Source organism: Triplophysa dalaica, chromosome 13, assembly GCF_015846415.1.
Source record: "Triplophysa dalaica isolate WHDGS20190420 chromosome 13, ASM1584641v1, whole genome shotgun sequence".
Taxonomy (NCBI): Eukaryota; Metazoa; Chordata; class Actinopteri; order Cypriniformes; family Nemacheilidae; genus Triplophysa; species Triplophysa dalaica.
In genome coordinates, this window is record NC_079554.1 from 5188141 (window position 1) to 5209381 (window position 21241).

At 37.5% G+C, this 21241-nt stretch overlaps 2 protein-coding genes across 3 annotated transcripts in view; one reads left to right on the forward strand and one right to left on the reverse strand.

The window, feature by feature from the left end:
• Positions 1-5128: 5128 nt before the first annotated feature.
• Positions 5129-21137, reverse strand: cgrrf1 (cell growth regulator with ring finger domain 1). Of its 2 annotated transcripts, none has more exons than XM_056765103.1 (6): positions 20764-21137; positions 9413-9549; positions 9148-9325; positions 8862-9009; positions 8665-8772; positions 5129-7085 (listed from the first exon to the last, which is right to left on the reverse strand). In XM_056765103.1, the coding sequence occupies exons 2-6, from the start codon at positions 9471-9473 to the stop codon at positions 6744-6746; spliced, it is 837 nt and encodes a 278-aa protein (XP_056621081.1). In that variant the 5' UTR covers positions 9474-9549; positions 20764-21137; the 3' UTR covers positions 5129-6743. The 2 variants fall into 2 exon arrangements, with proteins under 2 accessions (XP_056621081.1, XP_056621080.1); XM_056765102.1 differs by lacking the exon at positions 20764-21137 and adding an exon at positions 13977-14202.
• Positions 14286-21241, forward strand: part of ddhd1b (DDHD domain containing 1b) — a 58761-nt gene continuing 51805 nt past the window's right edge. Inside the window, exons 1-2 of the mRNA XM_056765101.1 lie at positions 14286-15604; positions 15897-16073. Of these exons, the coding sequence (XP_056621079.1) occupies positions 14830-15604; positions 15897-16073 (952 nt within the window). The 5' untranslated portion in view covers positions 14286-14829. The remainder of the gene's footprint in view (positions 15605-15896; positions 16074-21241) is intronic.

A 21241-nucleotide genomic window follows, 5' to 3' on the forward strand; every position in this document is an offset into this window, starting at 1 on the left:
AACACTAACAACATATAACATTACATTATTGTAAATTTCTTTATAAACATGAATAACACTTACTTCTGTTTATAATTCACTGCCGTATATGTTACATGGTCCATGTTTAAATTATAGTAAAACATTTATCCTAGACTTATCTAGATCTAAGTGCAGAATATAAGCAGCATATATTTTTTTAGATTAGATTCAACTTTATTGTCATTACACATATACAAGTACAGTGTAACGAAATGTAGTTTAGGTATGGTATTACTGTAAAATTTGTCTGTCTTAATCATTTTTTAAATGTGGTTTAGTTTTGAACTGAAGTTTAACTAAACTTTAAGTTTAGTTTTTGAATAGATTATGTAAACATTGACATATTGGTATATACGTACATAATCCATTCAAAAACTAAATTTAAAGTTTAGTTTAACTTCCCTTGACATGAGACTAACTTTTCAATTATTTCAGGAATATATTTTGTAGAAAATAGTGTTTCAAACAATACAACATACAATGTCACATGTGTACTACACATCCACACCCAAATCAACATTTGGAAAGCTTACAAACATACAACAATATAAAAAGTCTTTTCAGTAGACTACACTAAACTTGCATCAATGTAGATGAAATGCATGTATGTCAAGTGTGTGTTTGAATGCATGTCTTTGTAGACATTTGGGCAGATCACAGTAAAGGATATTTCCTTGAGGTGTTTTTAGGTGGCTAAATAGTGCAATTTGTTATTATTACTGTCTTCCTTTATTTAGTGCCAAACAGGCCTAAATAATCTCTCCTTTTTGGTTATTATTCTGTAGCATATATATTTGGTTTTTGCAAAGACGTCAGTTTTAAAACAAACATTTTTATTTAGATCTTTTTTGGTTAATGCAGAACCACGTATTGCATTGAGGCACAAGAATGCAAGGTAGGATATAGCCAAACCAGCTTAATAAAATATAAATGAAAATATAAATTAAATATAAAATGTCATATGAAACTAAATAAAAGCAAATTGATCAGGTTTATTCGCTGTAAATTTACATGAGCCTTAATGAAAAAATATAAAAGAACGCTGCGAAGTAAAAATTTGCCAGTATTTTTTCAACATAGCCTAGTTGCAATACAAAAGGCACGGTATAATAATTTTTCAGTAATATGATGTATGTAACAAGGTTCGTTGTGAAGGAAGAAAGTAGGCGGGGTCGGTTTGGCTGGGAAGCACATAAGTTTAATTCCGTATACACACAAAATAATAACACTTCCGGGTTCAACGACCCGTTTTCTCTGTCCGTTCTACAACTCTTCTGTTGATGAATCTTTCTGCTCGGGTACCTCCCGAGTATCGTGTCTTCCCAGCCTGGTTCTCTCTCACTGTCTGCTTCCTCCTTCGAGCCTTAAATGCGTCTCCTCGCCAATTACTAGAACGAGAAGCAGGTGTTTTCAATATAGCGTTGATCTGCTTACTCACCGGCGTTCTCCCGACACGCCCCCCTGCCGCAGACCGCGCTAAACCACGCCCCCCTTGCCACAATGTACAAAAGTGCAAGATTATAAAGAAGTTACAACGCTATTCTTGCATTTAAGCTTAAATTTCGTGGTTTTGACTCTTGCATTCATCCATGACAGTGTGATAGTTATGTGAGGCCAATATGGTGTTCCATACTCAGATTTTGTGACAAATAGTATTTTTTAGTTTTCGGTTAATTTATGAACATAATTGCTCACTTAAATATGTTTTCATAGCCATATTATTTACACTTTACTATAAATGCGTGTCATCAGTACATGGCTTCTTATGGCATTGTTTCTGCCTTTTGTTCACACACAAGTCCGGGTGCTGTCCTGGACTTATCCTGTTAATAATACTAGGTCCAATTCCGGAATCACTTTTCAGATCAATCCGGGATGCATTTGCGTTCACACAGAAGGCATTTTCTGGGATCAACGGTCTGTGTGAATGGGGTTCAAGTGATTTATGAAGTTCTTACTTCTTCTTTTCATCTGTCTTATTATCCCAAAATACATTTAATTATTATGTTTATCATTGCCCTTCTCTATCATAAACAAATCTTAATATTAGTTTTGAAACATAAATCAAAATAGAATATTTCAATTCGATAAGACCCTTCTGGAAACTCAAATAGTTAAAATAATGCATAAACACTCATTTTCACCCACAGTCCCTTGCGGTGTATACCAAAGCAAACATCAATCTTATGAACCATTAATGTACAGAAACTTATTTTTACATCTAAACAACATCAATGTAAAACAGGCTGTACTACTAAGGTTATCCACCAGATGTAAGGATAAGCAATTTTAATCCTAATTCTATTTCTGCTGTTTGCAAAATTTCAATTGACAAACAAACAAATACATGGAATAAATTAACATGTATTGCAATAGTAATATAGATTAATTTTGTGATTATTTCACAAATAAGTATAGATCTTAAAAATAATTTTAAAATGCTCTTAACTTCCAGTACAAATTCGCAAATAATAGAGAAGAACCAATATTTGGCTACTTGCCTCTCCAATATTTTGAATTTAGACTGCGAAACCAAGCTCAATCGCTAGAAATCATTTGTTTATTCCTTTATTTAATTCGTTTATTTAATAAAATGAACATACAACAAAATACTGAACTCTCAACTCAACTCAACTTTATTTATATAGCGCTTTTTACAATTTTCATTGTTACAAAGCAGCTGTACATGAGACACATTGAATACAAGTATGAATTCTAAAGCAGCCCCCCCGGCCAGGCAGAAACCAATATGCAAACGGTGAGGAAAAAACCCAAAACTCCCATCGAGAAAAAAACCTCAGGGGAACCCAGGCCCAACCAGGGGATTCCAGTTCCCCTCTGGCAAAAGCTGCTGCCTCTGCACAAGCTCCACAGTGCTTGCACAACAAGGTTTAATAAAAATATAAAAATTAAGGATTTAAGATTATCATTAACAATCTAATAGCATTTGAAATGTTGTAGGAAAAACAAAGTTGTCGCGTCCTTTACAACAAAATACAACAAATCGTTCATTTATCAATAAAAAAAAATGATTCTTGAGGGTTAGTAAATATTACCCATGCAAATCAGTTAAATTTTACTTACATATATTAGGTAGCAAAGTAAAAAAAAACATGCAAACTTACTAAATCTACTTCATAAAATTGAGGCGAGAATTTGGACTCAATTAGATTTAGTAGATTTTATTCTATGTTTTTAAGTAAAGATTACCTAAATTTATCAGACATAAATCATGACACACTCAGATATAATAGATAAAGTCTAGCTAATATTGCTCAATATTAATAGCTTATAAAAATTGAGTAATATTAGTATATATAACCGACAACAGTTCATCTACTTATTATGAATGATAAATATAGAATGATTAAACACTACTTTGAGTATTTGAATTGACCTAAAAATGGTCAGAAACAGGAGATTGCATCAATTGCTTTGATTGACCAAATAACAAACCCCCTTCTACAACCCCCATTTTTGACAATGAACACAAGATTAATTTGATGTCACCATTATTGTGAACAGTGTTCACTTTAGTTGAATTCTTGACTCGTGTGCTTATATTCAATGCGAGAAAATTTGCATTATACTATGCATTTTATCTAAGTGTGCAGTCCCCTGGGATTGTACCCATGACTTGGCGTTACAAGTGCCATGCTCCAACCACTGAGTAACAGGACAGTACATTCTTTCACATTAAGACTCGTTCATCTCTGACTAGATGTTTTACTGAAAACTGATTTGCCTTAGCAAATGAATGTCAGATGAACGTGCTAATAGAGTAGCTGAGTTGTGAAAGCTTGACGGAGTCAAGACCTTTAGTCCCGCCACATGAATAATAAGAGATTTTGAGAAGTATAAAGCTGATGATTCACTCATATGCCCAGACAAATGAAGAATCAGTGTATGAAACTCAACAATGGTGACAATCAACAAAATAAAGCTTCATGCTGCAATGCATGCTGGATAATCATAGTACAAAACTCATTCATGACTCCTAGCATGCATTGCAGTTTACCTGAATTAATTTGATGATTGCCACCCTTGTTGAGGTGTCTATGATGACTGTTGATATCTAAGTGTAATCTGTACGCACACATTTTTACATGGCACATGTCATGGTAACTTTGTTTTGTCATTTCATTGTAAAATCTTTCTCAAACTCAAACACTCTTTAAATAATACTTAAATACAAAAAATCCATTAATTTATACTTGTATTATATTATACTTTTGCAGCAAGCTCTATTGTTATCAACACAGAAGCATGGCGCATGTAACACAGCTATGAATGACAAAAGAGAAGTATTATTGTGAAGTGAAAGATTCAAGAGCTCAACTAAAGTGAAAACTTATCACAATAATGGTGACAACAAATTAATCTTGTGTTCATTGTCAATAAGGGGTTGTTTTGTAGACTTTTGTTATTTGGTCGAAAAAAGCAATGTTTCTGACCATTTGCAGGCCAATTAAAGCTTCTCTGAATAAGTCATATTTAGTGTCTAATTATTCAATATTTATCATTCATAATAAGCAGATGAACTGTTGTCGGTTATATAAAGTAATATTACAAAATCTTTATAAGTAACTAATATTGAGCAATATTTGGTAAAATTTATATTTATCAGTCATATCTGATTAATTTAGGTACTCTTACTTAAAAACATAGAATAAAATCTACTCAATCTAATTGAGTGCAAATTCTTGCCTCAATTTTATTAAGTAGATTCAGTAAGTTTGCATGTAGTTTACTTTGCTCACTTATATATGCGAGTAAAATTTGACTGATTTGCATGGGTAATATTTACTAACCCTCAAGAATAATTTTTTTCAGTGTACCACCACAGGATTAAAGTCATTGACTTTTACTAAAACTGTGTTATTTACATTCCCCTGTTGTTAAAGCGCCTATATTTTTTATGATTACCCCATGTTTTGTTTTCTTGTTCGACTTACACATAGCTAAACAAATTAATAATTATTTAGGTAAAACAGTGCACTTGAATTTGTCGTTCTATTAATTGTTATACTACAAAGAAAAGCAATTTTCTTTGAGAACTTATTTTCTTAGCTTTGAACATAAATAAACAACACAAAAACATAGTTAATGACTTAAAAGAATAATGTCTAGTCTCTAGACATTACTTTGTTTTGACTGACACATAAAACAGTGACATAATATGATTTTTTACCAATATCAAAACAATATTCCTGTGCATGGGTAAATTTTAACAGCTGGCATTTTATGTATATGGTGAACTTTAAATATAAATAGTTGTAAGTTAACCGTAGTCCTGGCGCGCATCCCATGAAACGATCTATAGATCACAAAATGTTTGTAACACTTTACAATAACATCTCATTTAGTGCTATAACTTACAATGAACAATTACGTTACTGTTTTACTGCCAAATGTTTTGGTAATAAATAGACTTATAATAGAGACAGCAACAGGTTTCATTTGGTTACGGTCACTTTAAGAGCTAATTCTGATCACATCCATTGTTTGCATTCACTTAAGACATAGTCTACTAGATACAGCAGGAGATAGGGGATGATACAGCAAGTGTACAGACATTAAAGCCCCACTGCAATGCCTTGGAATGCACAGCATTATTTGATGTGTTGACTTAATTTCATCTGAAAAATGCAGAGAGCGCAATACATATAAAGTGACCCTGCCCCCTTTAAAAATAACCATAATGTTTCATTTACGGCACACAGCCAGCCAGGCAAAGCAGCATTTAACAGCGTAATAGACGCAGTGGTGTGAAAGTCAATTGAAAAGAATATGAAGATCAGTGATAACAGTGATGTGTCATTTGAAGCTTGAGTGAATGACAATGGTGTTTGTCTTCTCCATTACTCATCAAGGCTGCGATGTATGATCTCTTCTATAGAGCCTTAACATTTAATATTCTGTGTAGACTTGAAACGGGTCAGATACATTTTGTTTTCTCAGCGGATTTGCTGGTAATGATCAGGCCTGAGATGGATACTGACCTAATCCAGATCCATTTTCTTTTCTTTTGAACAACCCACTTCTAAGATTTGATCCAATCTGATAGCTGAAATCCAATCAGATTACTTTTTGAACAACTGGCCCCAGGTGTTCCGACGAAACCCATAGTCAGACTGGTAGCACATTCTGAGGAGGTAGCATAGATTGTCAGAACATTGGTTCTCCTGGCTATCCCTATGGCAACTCTGTGGTAATCGCAGTATAAGTGGGGCAATATTCTGGAGCAGATGATCAAAATATATTTTACTCTGAGTTATGATGAGAACCTTCAAAACTATCCATTTGAAACATGTATTTGTTAGCTTAACAAATATACAGAAAAAATAAATATTCTCTTCTATAAACATAAATAAAAATCTTGATCATCTAAAATTCCTAAACCTAAAATAATGCTATATGATGCTAGAATAACAGGTACTTATTCTACTGAGAGGTTAAAAAACAGCTGCCTTGCATCTCTTGACCCAAACACCGTGTCTACATGCACACCGGATGCGACATGCGCGACATGACAACCTGCTTGTTCTTAATGGGTTTGTCGCGTCGTGCTGGACAAAATGAAAAAGGGTTCTAATGTCTTTTGTCTGGCCGCGTCGGTCACGTCTGGTGTAGACAAAGTGTAAAGATGTTGCAATGTTTATTTTACAATGTCCAGTCCACCAAAGAATTGTTTACAAATGTAATACCGACTTTAGACTGGTTCAATCTTGCATTAAGTCTTCCTCCTTATCCTCATCATGAGTTGGATTGTTAGACAAAGCAAAAGACTCTTGGACAAAAGCTCTGCAGATCGGACAGTGCAGGAAGTGGCACACGCAGCCATCGCATACACATGCATGTCTGCATGGTAATAGCACTCTGTTTATTGGTGCATTCTGACACACCACGCAATCTCTGCCTAGGTTATCTGTCCACTCCTTTTCCGATTCTGACTCCTCCCCGTTTTCATCGAGGTCTATGTTTTGAAGCCCTGACCCTTCTCTGGTAGTTGATGGTTCGTCGGTTCCAGAGAGATTGCTATTGTCAGCGGACATAAAGAGAGGCTGTGAAAGAAAGAGGAGAGATTTATAGTTCACAAACCCTCTCTGGACATAACACTTAATTAACAGCACATAATTAAGTCTGTCCTCCTCTTAAATCTAGAAATACAAGGCAGGTGAAGTTCAATGTGTCTAAAATCAACCTTTAAAGGGCCCCAAATCTAGCGCTTTTACAAAATGTAATGTAGATCTTAGGAGTCCACAGAATGTGGCTGTGCAGTTTCAATTCAAAATACAACACAGATCTTTTATTATACTGTGCTCTGCATGTCCATTTTTGCCTTTGAGGAAAAACAAGATACTTTCCAGCAGAAAGCGCAGGACCAGAAACGTATTTGTCATGCTGGTTGGAAGTCTCTTAACATCCGATAGCGATCAATAAGTAAAGCGAAGCATTGGTATTTTTATAATTATATATCTTCTGTGAAAGGCATAGGGTCAAAAAACATTGGACCAATTACTGCCCTCGGTCTGAGGGCAATGATACGTCATGTGTACATTTTCAGTCAACGTATTTTGCATCCCACTGCACACCCTGTTCATGCAGACATCATACGCCATCAGCGCGCTCATGTGCGATGTGGAGGCAGTGGAACAATGGCGGACAGAAAGCGGGTACCTGGAGATGTTAACGTTAACATTTTCCAAAGGACCTACTCTGCCTTTCAGCAAATGAGAAACACTGTCTCATCTTTTTTTGTATAAGTGAGAGTAGCTACACAAGAAAAACGCATAATTTGTTTAAAAACTCTGCACACTGTTTTCTGTGTGAATGGACAAACGCCTTTAAATCCAGCACATTGCTACTATAAGTTAAAGTTCACATGATAAACACGTCATATCCATAAAAACAGATAACATGCTCTCTATGAGTGAATGCACAAACGCGTTATGTCTTTACAACGTGCACATTGCTTTTATGTGAAATTACACAGGACAAATGTGTAATATCTATAAAAACTAAAAACATGCTCTATGTCTTTACAACTTGCACATTGTTTTAATAAGTGACGATAAATGACCCATGACTCCAGGATTTTACTTACATTCGTTTTGTCTCTCAGGTTACTGGGAGAATGCGAACAGCTCGTTCTAGAGGACTGTTGAGGTTTATCAGGGATTAAAAAATATATTATGGGTGGATTTTTATCATTATAGGGTGGTTCTGTACACACACTCCTGACTCACAGATACAGTGGTATGCAAAAGTTTAGACACCCCTTGCAGAATCTGGAAAAAGTTGAAACTTTGAAGAGGATTTTGAAGAGGATTTTTGGAAAAAGAAGAGAATTTTTGAAAATGAAGGTTTATTTTTAATTAAGTCCTGCCTTGAGCAAGTTATTTAAATAAAGAAATGTTAACATAAAGTTCACACTAAAGAATAATAACAGAATTTCTAAAAATTGCCCAGTGCAAAAGTTTAGAAGGCCCTTAATTGATACTTATTCTTAATACTGAATGATGTTACATAAACAATCAATGACAGTTTTTATGTTTAGTCATAGTTGTTTCTTTATTCTTTAGTGTGAACTTTGTTAACTTATTATATAATGAGAAAATGTTGTAAATATTTTTGCCATACCTTCAAATCATACAAGCTCCCCTTTGCTGTGAGAAGATACTGGAACAAAATTCTCGCAGAGGTTCTGTATTTGTCATCAGGGACATGGAGCACTGTCACACTAGCCACCTGGATAAGCATAGTGATTTTTTTTACTATAAACTATTTTTTCAAACATTCCCATCATTCCCAACATCCCCCTTTTTTTTCCTGCTTACAATATTGTAGTTTTCCCTGGTTTCTGGATTGGTCAGCATCAACACAGCCACCAGGGGATATCGATCCCGGGGCAAAAATCCAAAATCATTCACTCCGAGTTCTGGTTGCATTTGGGTGAAGCATTCCTCCTTTTTCTCTCTCTGTAAACTGATAATCCATTTAGGACATAAGAAAAAGTTTGTCATAGTAAATTTGTTTGTTTGTTGGATCTGTTTCATATGCATTAACTAGAGGTGTATTGAAATGTTTATAAACAGCTACTTCTAACAGACACTGGAAGGATACCTAAAGTTTTGACAGAGGTGGTAGCTGAATTCCAGAGCATCTTCAAATAGCTCTGGGGTACAAAGTCTAGGCCCATGCTGATGACTTTGAAGGGCTGACTGAAGAGCACGGACCTCACAACCCCAGAAACAACAGAGGACACTGTCTTCAAGGCAGTATGCCTGCAAGCTCAACCCCTCTGACATAATGCAACAGCAAATTCATTCACTGATTAAAGCTTGCATAATTTACATTGATTCAACATTTTTTATTAGCTGATTCTCACCCGTTACTGTACCAGCTTTAGAGGTCATCTCCAAGGAAAATGGATTGGTTACCAGCACCATCTTTCTTTCGGGGACAAGTGTGAGAGATTCAGTATCATCTGAGCTGCGTAAAATGACTGGAACATCAAATCCAAACCTTAACACAGAAAAGTTAGTCACGAAGAGGGGTGAAGCTATCAAGTTTAGCTTTTAATGAGGGAACTAAAGTTCTTCAATTCCCGCATTGTGAATTATCAAAGACGCGATCTGAGAGAGTGGGCGACACAAGGCATTTGGCAAATATTTTGACTCATAATCCTTCTGTGTGAAATGAGTTCTGACTGAAAAATACATCAGCGATGACCTGTTCAATGAGAAGGAAAGATACATGGTAAAATGAGGTTCAGGGAGGAGATCACAACATCAGCAAGCATGGCTTCCAATGTCGAGCGAGAACTCTGACCTCACGTATCACTTCTTGTGTGCGTTTGGTTGTGGAATGTAGTTTGCGGAGCAGACAGCTGTGGGCGATTCTGACCTATTGTAAAGTGGATGCAGTGTGTACTCTCCTGTCGCTGATCCACCGTTCAGTGTGAACACTGCAGCAACTGAATGCTACCCCAGATAGTCATGCAGTTTGAAAAGAACAGTGATGCAACGACTTGGAAAATCAGGCAATGTGAACTCGGCTTAACACAGATCTCACTAGTGGTCGACTGATTATCGAACTGGCCGATTATCGGCGTCGATATCAAAGATTTAGCAGATAATCGATATTGATCATTTTCAAAGCCGATTTGCAGATAAGTCATTTAATTTTGAAATGCGCTATTTGGCTCTGATGCAGCCAAGGATTTAGTGAGAGCAGTCGGAACACGTTACTCTAGTTTGTTGCCTAGAGTAATCCCCGACCACTGCCCCTCTGATTTGTTGGGACTAAGTCACGAGTCCGGCCAAACAACGCGGGAGCCTGCAGAACAGAAAGTGTTTTTCACTCTCACACCGAAAGCGCTGCTTCGGGTTCATGCTCTCTGAGGTAAGTCAGGATCAGACGTTAAAATAAATCTCAATCCACTACACTGAAGATGCAAAACACTTCAATTTAATTGGTGCCTGAATTTCGGAGCAGCTTTGCGGGTTTCATGCAGGTTCCGCAGGATTTACGTATTATTATCATGTAGATATAATTCACATCCATAGGATAACAATGATTTTGCTCTGCAAGCGAGCAGCACACTGCACGCGTTTCTTGTAATTGATCGAGCTGGCGTTTTGCACGTCATTTTAAGCTAAGCCATTTAAAAAATACAAGCCACTTTAAGGCATAAAGAACTTGAATCGCCGGTCTTCAGTCAGACACTCTCATGCACGCGCACGCGCACGCACACACACACACACACACAGACTCCGCAATCTCAAGCTGCTCGCGACAAATGTTAGATCGAGTTATTTTTCGAAACTTATTTATACACATAAATGTTCAGAGACACACATGGGTGTGATTAAATGCCCGTCTTGCCGACAATACACTCAAGGAATAGGCTAATGTACTAACTAAGTGTGTCTAAAATATGCTTTTAATGTTATAGCTTCATGAAAACATTTGCGGTCTTTTCAACAACATACACAATAAAGCTATGAAGGCAATTCAATTATTTACACGTATTATATAAATTCAAATCGTGCTAGTTAATCCAATGATGAGCAAAATGATTAATTGAATAGTTCTAGTATTGTATGGAATTTTTAAGTCATCAGAACATATTTTTTTTCATAAATAAATATAATTTATTCCATACAATTCATTTTTCAAAATATCAGCTATCGGTCTAATTCACATGGAAATAATTCGGTATCGGCCTGAAAACATCTCTACATCTCACCACAGGAAAATATGATAAAATAATCTTTTGAGCCATTTAAGATCATCGGAACTTTACCTAGGATTGTCAGAAGAGGAGAAATTGGCCCGATTATCTTGTGGCGATGAGGCCCAGGCATGAGCGGACACAAACTGTGAAGAGCTAGCATTGCATGAAAAACGCGAAATGGAATCTGCTGATCTTAAGTGGTGTGATAAGAGAACGCTTTTAGCAGGGATGTGAATCCTCTCTAATCCACTTCAGCAACCGTTAAATTTCGCCTACCAAATGATAACTCAGCCTGCGAGAGCAAAAGTTCAGTAGCCAGGTGGTTTCCATTACCCTTCAAAAAATAGCAAATTGAAATGGCGCCTTCGAAAATAAGCCTAATAGAAACAGGTCAATTTCGCAAAAACTCCCATGAATCTTAAAAAAGTTCTCACGCTAAGTATGAGGTGTATTTTCAGGCAATAAGATAAAGGCATATTTCGCAAAACTGCAATGGAAACACTTTTTGGCGGACCTACAAAAGCCACGTGGTGTATAAAAAAGTCACATGACAATTCGGTATGTTTTGGTAGAACGTTTGGAAAGATAGGATTTAAGGAATTCACATTGAAGGGGTCATTTGACACGGCTAAAACAAGTATATTGTTACAAGACTGAAGGTTAAAAAAATGCAGTATTTTCCAAATTCCGTGCATGTTTTATCTCCTCTTTGCCCGGCCTCTCTGAATCGTGCAGATTTTATACAAAGTTCATCGCTCTGAAAAGGGAGGTTTGCTATGATTGGCTAGTTAACCAGTGCCTAGTGATTGGTCGAATACTACAAGTGTGTGACGGAAATATAACAACTCTTACCTTATTTGGAACATTAGGTTCAAAGCAATTGTAGTACTGACAGGTACGCCCATCTAACATGCATTTACATTTGAGCGGTCTTTGTGACATTATACAACGAACTGACGTAGATTTTTGGGGGTGTGGTTACAGTAGGCATTTCAGGCAGGTCTGAGTGAGCATTCACTTTTATATAGAATACATCTCTTGTTCCGACACTTTACTATTTGCAATTTGTCATGTCTAATACATGCATGGGCAACTTATAACACACCAAAGACACAGAAAAACACGTATTCGCGCCATATGAACCCTTTAAGTAATATCTTATATGATGGCCCAAATGCAGGAAAACGAGTGAGTGCAGTATAGAGATTTATTAGGAAAAGAGAGGAAATATTAAAATGTATTACGAAATATAGACATTTCTCTTCACTCTTTCATTTACTTTTTCACTAAAGTTTATTTACAACCTGCCATAAAACATACTAAGAAGAAGTATGGCCACAAATGAATCGAGAAGAATCAATGGCCTATCTGAAGGAGATCACAGAACCCTTACTGGACCCCCTGCAGTTTGCCTACAGAGCAAACAGGTCTGTTGAGGATTCAGTTAACATGGGCTTGCACTTTGTCCTGAAACATCTGGATAGACCAGGGACCTATGTGAGGATCCTGTTTGCTGACTTCAGATCTGCCTTTAACACTGGCGCCCCCCAGGGGTGCAATCACTCATAACTGCTCTTCTCCCTGTACACCAATGACTGCACCGCCCAGGACCCTTCTGTAAGACTTCTGAAGTTCGCAGACAACACCACACTCATAGGCCTCATGCAGGATGGTGATGAGTCTGTTTACAGACAGGAGGTCGAGCAGCTGACTGTCTGGGGCAGTCATAATAACTTGAAGCTGAACATGCTTAAAACAGTGGAAACGATTGTGGACTTCAGGAGAAACCCCGCTGCACTCCCCCTCTCACCATCATGAACAGCACTGTGGCAGCAGTGGAGTCATTCAGGTTCCTGCCTGGGCACAACCATCTCTCAGGACCTGAAGTGGGACAATCACATTTGCTCCATGACTAAATGAAACCCTGCAGAGGATGTACTTCTTACATCAGCTGTAGAAGTTCAATCTACCACATGCTCTGTTAAAACAGTTTTACTCAGCAGTCATAGAGTTTGTCCTCTGCACATCCATCACTGTCTGGTTTGGCACAGCCACAAAGTCAGATATAAGACTACGGAGGATGGTTCGGACTGCTGAGAAGATCATAGGTGCTCACCTGTCCACCCTCCAAGAACTGTATACATCCAGATTTAGGAAAAGGGCTCAGAAAACCTCTCACATCCAAGCCATCATCTCTTCACATGCTGCTGTCTGGTCGGTGCTGCAGAGCACTGAGCACCAAAACAACCAGACACAAAAACAGCTTCTTCCCTCAGGCCATCTACCTCTTGAACAGTTTAATGTTTATTACCCAGCATGCAATTCATAACAAAAATAAGTATATCCTCCAGATAATACACTATCTTTTTATACAACTTTTCTGTAAATCATTTCATTCTGCTGCATACAGCACATACCTTGTACATAAAATAGTCTATTCTTATTTTTTACCATTACAAAGCTACATACACGCATAGCTTTAACCGAAATAAGCGAAATGCGGGAGTTTCAAAGGAGAAATAACGAAACCGGAGGGTGATGGTAGATTCACGGTCAAAACGAGATTGTTAACAGGTATGGATAGGGCCTCTAATTCTAAGGCGACGATTTGTCTCTCACTCAAAGTCTGTTACCTTAGACAGTTTATGCAGAACATATAACTTAAAAGTATTAACAAAAACAGTTATTGATGCTAAAAAATATATAAACCTACCAGCCCAGCACCACAGCCACAGTGATGATGAAACACACTGATATAATAGTGATGTAAAAAAGAGGAGAATACTCATACATCATTACTAAAAATCCAGCAGCCATTCTAAAAACATAGAGTAATACTGATACAGGATGACGTATTGACTAAAATGATTACTTTAAATATAAAAAATCATCCTTCTCTCACACTGCATGACGCGGAAACGTAAACTTCCGTTTGCGACAGCCGCTACGGTGGCCTGCAGGACCAAACCCTTAGACCCACACGTGACAGCCGCCACATGACACATTCCTTGCGGAATTCGGAAGGGAATTGATCACCCCTATGCCCTACTCCCTTCGAATAGTAAAGCTCTTGGTGTATAAACACTAGAAGGAAAAACGCAATTGGATCTCTTACTGTGTCCGTTTAAAATTCACTTGGCAAAAGGAGCAATAAAAACAAGGTAATTTTCTCTTTATTTGGAGCGACGTTTTGTGTCGTGTACCCTTCCCGAAGGTCCCTTCAGAGGGTGACATATACCGTTTAGAACGCACCGATTACCATTTCAGGCGGAGGGAGGAACAAGCATAGGGGCTGTAGCGGGAGGAATAGAGCGGGCATATTAACGAGAAGTGAACATGTTGGCTTATCTGTGCTTTCAAATTGAGGACAGTGCGACAAAATTCGCTTTTATTTAGAGGGGTTAGATGCCAGAGGCGCGTGATTGACGCATCTGTACAGATGGTGGACGCTGTGGTCGCACAGGGGGAAAGAGAGGTTTTGGCGTCATAAGATTTGTTGTTATTATTATCAGCGGATTTGTGCTTAAAACGCTTCGTTTGCTATTTTCTATAAAGCGGTGACAGCGATGAGCGTTTGTCAGGACAAAACGTCTTTGAGTTTTTTGGGAAGCCAGGACAATTTAAGCAACTGTGAATGGGGAAGGATGGATAATGCTTGCACGTCGTGCTGTGATGAACCCACGGGCGATGCGATCTGCGGTCGGATGGATGCGGTGCAGTCGGGGATTGACGGCATTCTTCCCCTGCCCCGAGGGCAACGCGGACTATCCCAGGAGGGTATGATGTTAGGCCTTGTAGAAGAGAGTTATGCTGGCTATCATGACCGTCTCGTTGCTGATCCGGAGACAGATTATCTTGTCATTCCCGTTGACCCGAACTACAGCATAAGTGATGGGAACGTTGCTACGAAAAAGCGCAATCGCTCAAACAGTTCCCGACACCGTGGTGAGGTTGTCACAGAACTCGGACCCGAAGAGGTGCGTTGGTTCTACAAGGAGGACAAAAGGACCTGGAAACCGTTTGTGGGTCACGATTCTTTGAAAATGGAACTGGTTTATCGCAAATTTTGCGAACTTAATCCTAACGAGGTCATGCTGAAGGATGCTGGTGAAGAGGCGGAGTATTTATTTGAAGAAGTATTAGGATGTGAAGCACTGGGTTTTGACAGGCAAACTGCGGCCGTCTCAACGCTGCCAGTACCCGGGAGTTTTGATGCTGCATGTTTAAAAGACGAGACTGACTTGGATTCAGACAGTGTTAACGTGGAGGCAGTATGCGTACGCGGAGGGCTCTACGAGGTGGACATTAAAAGGAAGGACTGTTACCCTGTATACTGGAACCGTGAGTATTTTTTGTGCATTGTGCACTTATAAGTGATAATATTGTTAAAAAACATTTGCAGATGTCAATAAAGTAAATTCCATTGTTACCACGGTCTTTCAAGGTCAATTTAAATATAAAAAATGAAACCGTAGTCCATAAAGTTTGGTCTCTCCAATTCACTATTTGTTTAAAAATATTCCCTTCTCTTCTGTAACTGTCCAAACCTTACTCTCATTTGATCTTTTTATTCTTTGTATAAACTGTTAAGGTTTGGGAAAATATTGCTTTATATGACTGAATGCTTTTATAGAACAAGACCATATCCCGGTCATGAGAGGCCAGTGGTTTACAGATGGCACCTGGTTGCCTTTGGAGCAAGAGGATAGTGACCTCATTGAACTGGAGCACCTGGAACGCTTCCGAGGACAGCAGATGAAAGACACGTTTGACACAGAAGTTGTGACTACCACGGTGGACAGCAAGGATGGTAAAAGCTAATGTAACAGTTACTCCCCAGGAAACAATTTTGTTCCCAGAACGTTCCCCTAATGTTATTTTTTTTTTCAGAGAAAATTATTTTTTTAGGTTCGTTTTTTAGGACGGTTTCTTTATGGAAGTAGAACGTTAGTTTGTTACTATTGACTATTGTTGGGACCAACAAGTTATGTTGGTCCAAAAATGTAATAGAAACCAAAAATGTAAATGTTATTTCTGTAAAGATAACCAAAAACATAAACTTCCCAGAACATTAGCCTAAATATTTTTTCTTGGATCCTTTTGCCCTCATTGCATGCATCTATGCTGTTTTTTTCCCAACGCTTATCTAATCTAATTAAAATAAGTAAAATTCATCATCCCACACAATATGGAGGATTAAACCGACATAATAGATTATGATATTAGTCTTATAATTTCTTTTTCATAACTAAAAGTATGTTTAAAAGAATGTTTCAATTTAAACAGCACAGTATTTCTAATGAAACCACACTGTAGTGTACCCAGGGCTGTCAAGTGTTATCAAAAGTTTGGAGTAAGATTACATCTCCACTCAAGTTTGCAGCGGCCCCTCGGCCCCACCTTATCTTTTCAGTCTAACCTATTGTTCATGATTCACCAGCACAAATAAAAAATATAACAATTGGTAAATCTGATTAAATATGTTATACAAAAAAATCTAAAACAATTGGGCCCTAAACAAGTCATCTGAACAGAAGTGCTTTGAAGCTGTGTGTGTAAAACGTTTTTTTAAGACTGAGTCAATAACACACTGACACATTCATAAAAGAAGGGCACAAGGTCAATCTCCCACTCAATCTCCTTCACCATCCCTTGCAGGCGGAACAATCTTCACAATTCAATCCAATAAACTACGTCCCTCACATTCTTGAAGAAACAACTAAAAATCTTTTCCAGCTACACTTGACAGAAACATGCAAACTTTGGATAAAAAAATTGATCCCCCTTTTTTTAACCCCAATATAAAATAACATTGTAAGATTAATGCAATTTTGAAAGCATAAAGTATTAACATTATCTAAAATAAAAAAGACAAAAACATAGTAAAAGACTGTGCTGATGGCTTTGAGTTGAGAGGAGCACAATGCAAGTCATAAATGTAAGAAAGCTGGCAAAAAACTTAGTTAGTCAGTTAGTTGACTGACTGTTGATTTGCAGCAACAAAACAGTGACTTCTGATTGGTCATAATGTTTATGCGCTGTCTTTGATTTGTTGTAATTCTCAACGCTGTCAGTAAAACTCAAATAATCACTGTGATCTGGGGTTGGGCGATAGGGTTAATGTGTAACCTAACGTTATGTGTCTAACCAAATTCACAGAAGGCTCCAACTAAGTTTACTATGCAAACTGCTACCCAATCATAGCAGTGGGCAGGTGCGCCGGCAGGAATTTTGGGCCCCATGACAAAAAATCAAATTGGACCCCCTCTGCGCAGCTGTTGTCTCTAATTAAGGCTTGCAACTGTCTTGCTTCTTGTAGTTAAATACTAGTACTCGCACAATATTTACTGCTGGGGATTTGTACATGCATGCAAGTCTAGTATGCAGTTCACTATTTGATGCAAGATTAAAAGCAACCATAAAAATGTGCTGAAGGCCATCTTTTACAGTCTCAATGTATTGTTATTGTAAAATTTGACAGAATTTTAAATTCTCTTAACAAAATTATTATTATTATTATTAATTATTATTATAATTATTAATGAAAGATTTAAAAAAAGAAAAATGAACACACTTAAAAATGAACATCATCCTCTCAAATGAATGAAAACGGAAGTTTTTTTAACTTAGCTGCACATATATTCCAACAAGAAAATATAGTGGACATTTAAAATGGAATTTCCACACCAGGGTTATTATAGTGCTAAACTTTTTTCCTGCACTGATTAAATGGTGATTAAATGTGGGCTAAAACTAGTCTGTTGCTAGCTATCTTATTTCACTATGGACATTAAGCCAACAGGTTAATACCACTCACAGACTTTAGGCCAGTGGTTCTTAACTCTGGCCCGCGAGATCCATTTTCCTGCAGAGTTTATCTCCAACTCTGATATAAAACACTTGAACAAGCTAATCAGCGTCTTTAGAATAGATGCGTTAAACTAAATGCGGCGCTGCGCAAATCTATCATCGTATGACATTTAAGTACTGCAAAAGAGATTTAAGTACAGATTGCGCGGTAAGCATTTGAATCGCTCTCGCGTTACTTGCCAAACAATCTGCGCAGCCCAACAATAAGTTGATTGGGTCTGTTCCTGAAGTCACTGATTAGCCTCTAGTTGTTTTATCAGAGTTGGTGGTGAACTCTGCAGGAAAGTGGATCTCGTGGCCCAGAGTTGAGAACCACTGCTATAGGCTACCCACCTTCCTTGGTGAAAAACTGGGTTACAGTTTGACACCCTTTCCTTTGTCTTTCCTCTCTCTCTTTTCTCTCTTTCCTTTTTTGAAGACCAGATTTTGATTTAACTTTACTAGGCAACATTGTGGTCACTGTAGTTCTGGCACATCTACTGTCTGCAACTAAACACCGTCACTGAGAGCGCTAAGGCAGGACCAAACCATATACAGGGGGGTGGTCGGTCAATATGGATCTTTACTTTTTGGTCTATGGGGATTTTTAAAACAAAGAGATCATTAATTGTATTATTATATAAAAATATATAATGAATGATGATGGTTTGATAATGTTATATTAGTTTTTACATATATTTGGTGCCCCTGTCAGTCATGGGACCTTGGAATTGTCCTAACTTTTCCCCCCTATATGGCGCCCCTGGCAGTGGGCATTTACTTTGAAGTCTTCAATGCATGCCCCATTAAAACCGGCCTCAAAATCCGATGTTTTTGAATGTAAAAACCACACGAACGTAGACCTCATACAGCGGTATAAAACAAAGTAAAATGCTTAAGTACTATCAACCTTAGGAAATAAAAGATAAAAATATATGCAATTCTACGTTGATCAAGAAAAACAATGCTAGTTTCGGTTCAGGATCGGTATTGGCCGATACTCAGAATTCAGGTATTGGAATCGGATCGCCAAAGGAAAATGTGATATCGGTACATCCCTAATGGAAGCTAGACATCAACGTTAATAGCACTGTCAATATGGATATTTCTTTTAAACAAACGCTTTGATTCGCTTAAGAAGACCTTTGTTAAAATCAGGGAGCCATGTCAAGTAGTTCTTTGATAGATGGATACACTATTCGGAACTTCAAAATATCAACACCTGTTCACTCGCATTCAACCACTTGGAAACAAAATGATACGTTGTATTATATTTCTGACTGGATTATTCTGCCAAAAGAAAACCATATTCACTTAGGATACCTTGAGGGTGAGTAAAACATGAGGAAATTTCGATTTGGTAGTGAAATATCCCTTTCAGGGTGCATTAAAATGTTGGGACAGGTCGGGCAGGTTATCTGTAAATATATCTTTAGTGGTTGGGATAATTGTTCTGCCCTGTCGATAATGCAGGGCGATGTGACTTTAAATTCCGATATGCATTTTACACGAGACTAGGTATTGATGGGAGACATCATTACTTTGAAGTATGATCTCTATATTGCTAAGATCGATTCTATGTGTTATAACTAGGTCTAGGGTATGATTAAAGCGATGGGTGGGTTTGTTAATGTTTTGCTTGACCCCAAATGAGTTAAATAAATCCATGAATGCAACTCCAAAAGCATCATTTGCGTTATTTACATGAATGTCAAAATCAACCCCTAGGGCTGCAAACTCTTTTCAGAAAACCGCATAGGAGGCTTGGGGTCTATACAAAGTGGCCAAAATGAGAGCTAGTAATGGTTTCTGTCTTATATCTGGAAGAGTGACTTTATGATCAAGCGCTTTAAATCACTTAAACTTGCATCCTGTTGATTAAGTAACATTTGGAATATTTCTGTAGATTGTTGCAACACCGTCTCCATGACCAACCAACAGGGATCATGCTTATAACAATAGCTTGGGGTGGGGTTAATTCGTTAAGACCAGTGTAATCATTATGTTTAAGCCACGTTTCAGTTAGGCGAAGTATGTCAAACTTATTGTCATATTAACTTATATAAATTCATTCACGATGACTCCTTTAGGTGTAATCGATTTAACGTTTAGTAGACCTTACTTTAAAAAAGGTTTTTGATCACATCGATTAATATTTTGCGTTTTGACGGCCCTTATTTTAACCTATTAGCTTATCTCTAAACTAAATGTTTAAATGTTCAAAAGTGTTGTTACAATTAGGGATGCACCGATCCGATCTTTGCTTCGGAATTGGGGCCGATACGGGTCTTTTTTGCTGGATCGGGTATCGGACTGACGGGTGCTCTTCAGTCCGATCCGTTGCGATACCCGTGGATGTTACTCTACAGCTTCAAAAAGGATTAACTATCTGGAAATTACCATAAAAGTTGTCATGCACTGTATTCGATGTCATGTTTTTCGATAGCTTTATGCGAGGAATAAACCAATAAAGCATAAATAAAAAAACTCTGACCTCCGTTGGTGCGGTCATCTGTCAATCTCAATCCAGTATGAGTGTGTCCGGGAACAGTCAGGACGTTACTCGTTCCAAAGTTTTCAATATTCTTCATAATAACTAGATAATAGACTGTGGTTTATTTAAAATGCATTTTGCCGGAGACTGTACTCACCGAGGGTAAAGTTATTAGATTCAAGCACTTGAAGCGGTCTATGTTATGCGTCTTCATACACCATAACTCTTTTTTTTTACTTTAGGATGGATCCAATGTATAAGATTTAAACACATAACATATATATTCTCTTTGTGTTATAACTGTTTTGAACTTGGGAAGAAAAGATCCCCGCGAAATCAGGATCATCACTATCCGGGATGCTCTTGAGTGAAGCGGGTGCATTAAGCGCATCATTCTGCGTCCAATGCGCATGACTTTAAATAACGTAGAAGCGAATGTATTAAGCGCATCATTTTGTGTCCAGGATGTGCATGAGCGAGTTTGGAGAATTGTATAATGTGATAGTTTTGTGTAATAAACACGGATTTATTTGTTAAACATTTTGTACGTATCTAAGCTTTATGAGACCATATTTTTGTTTTGTAAGTTCAATACAGCACTTAATAACATTTAAAAAATCATACTTTTCTACTTT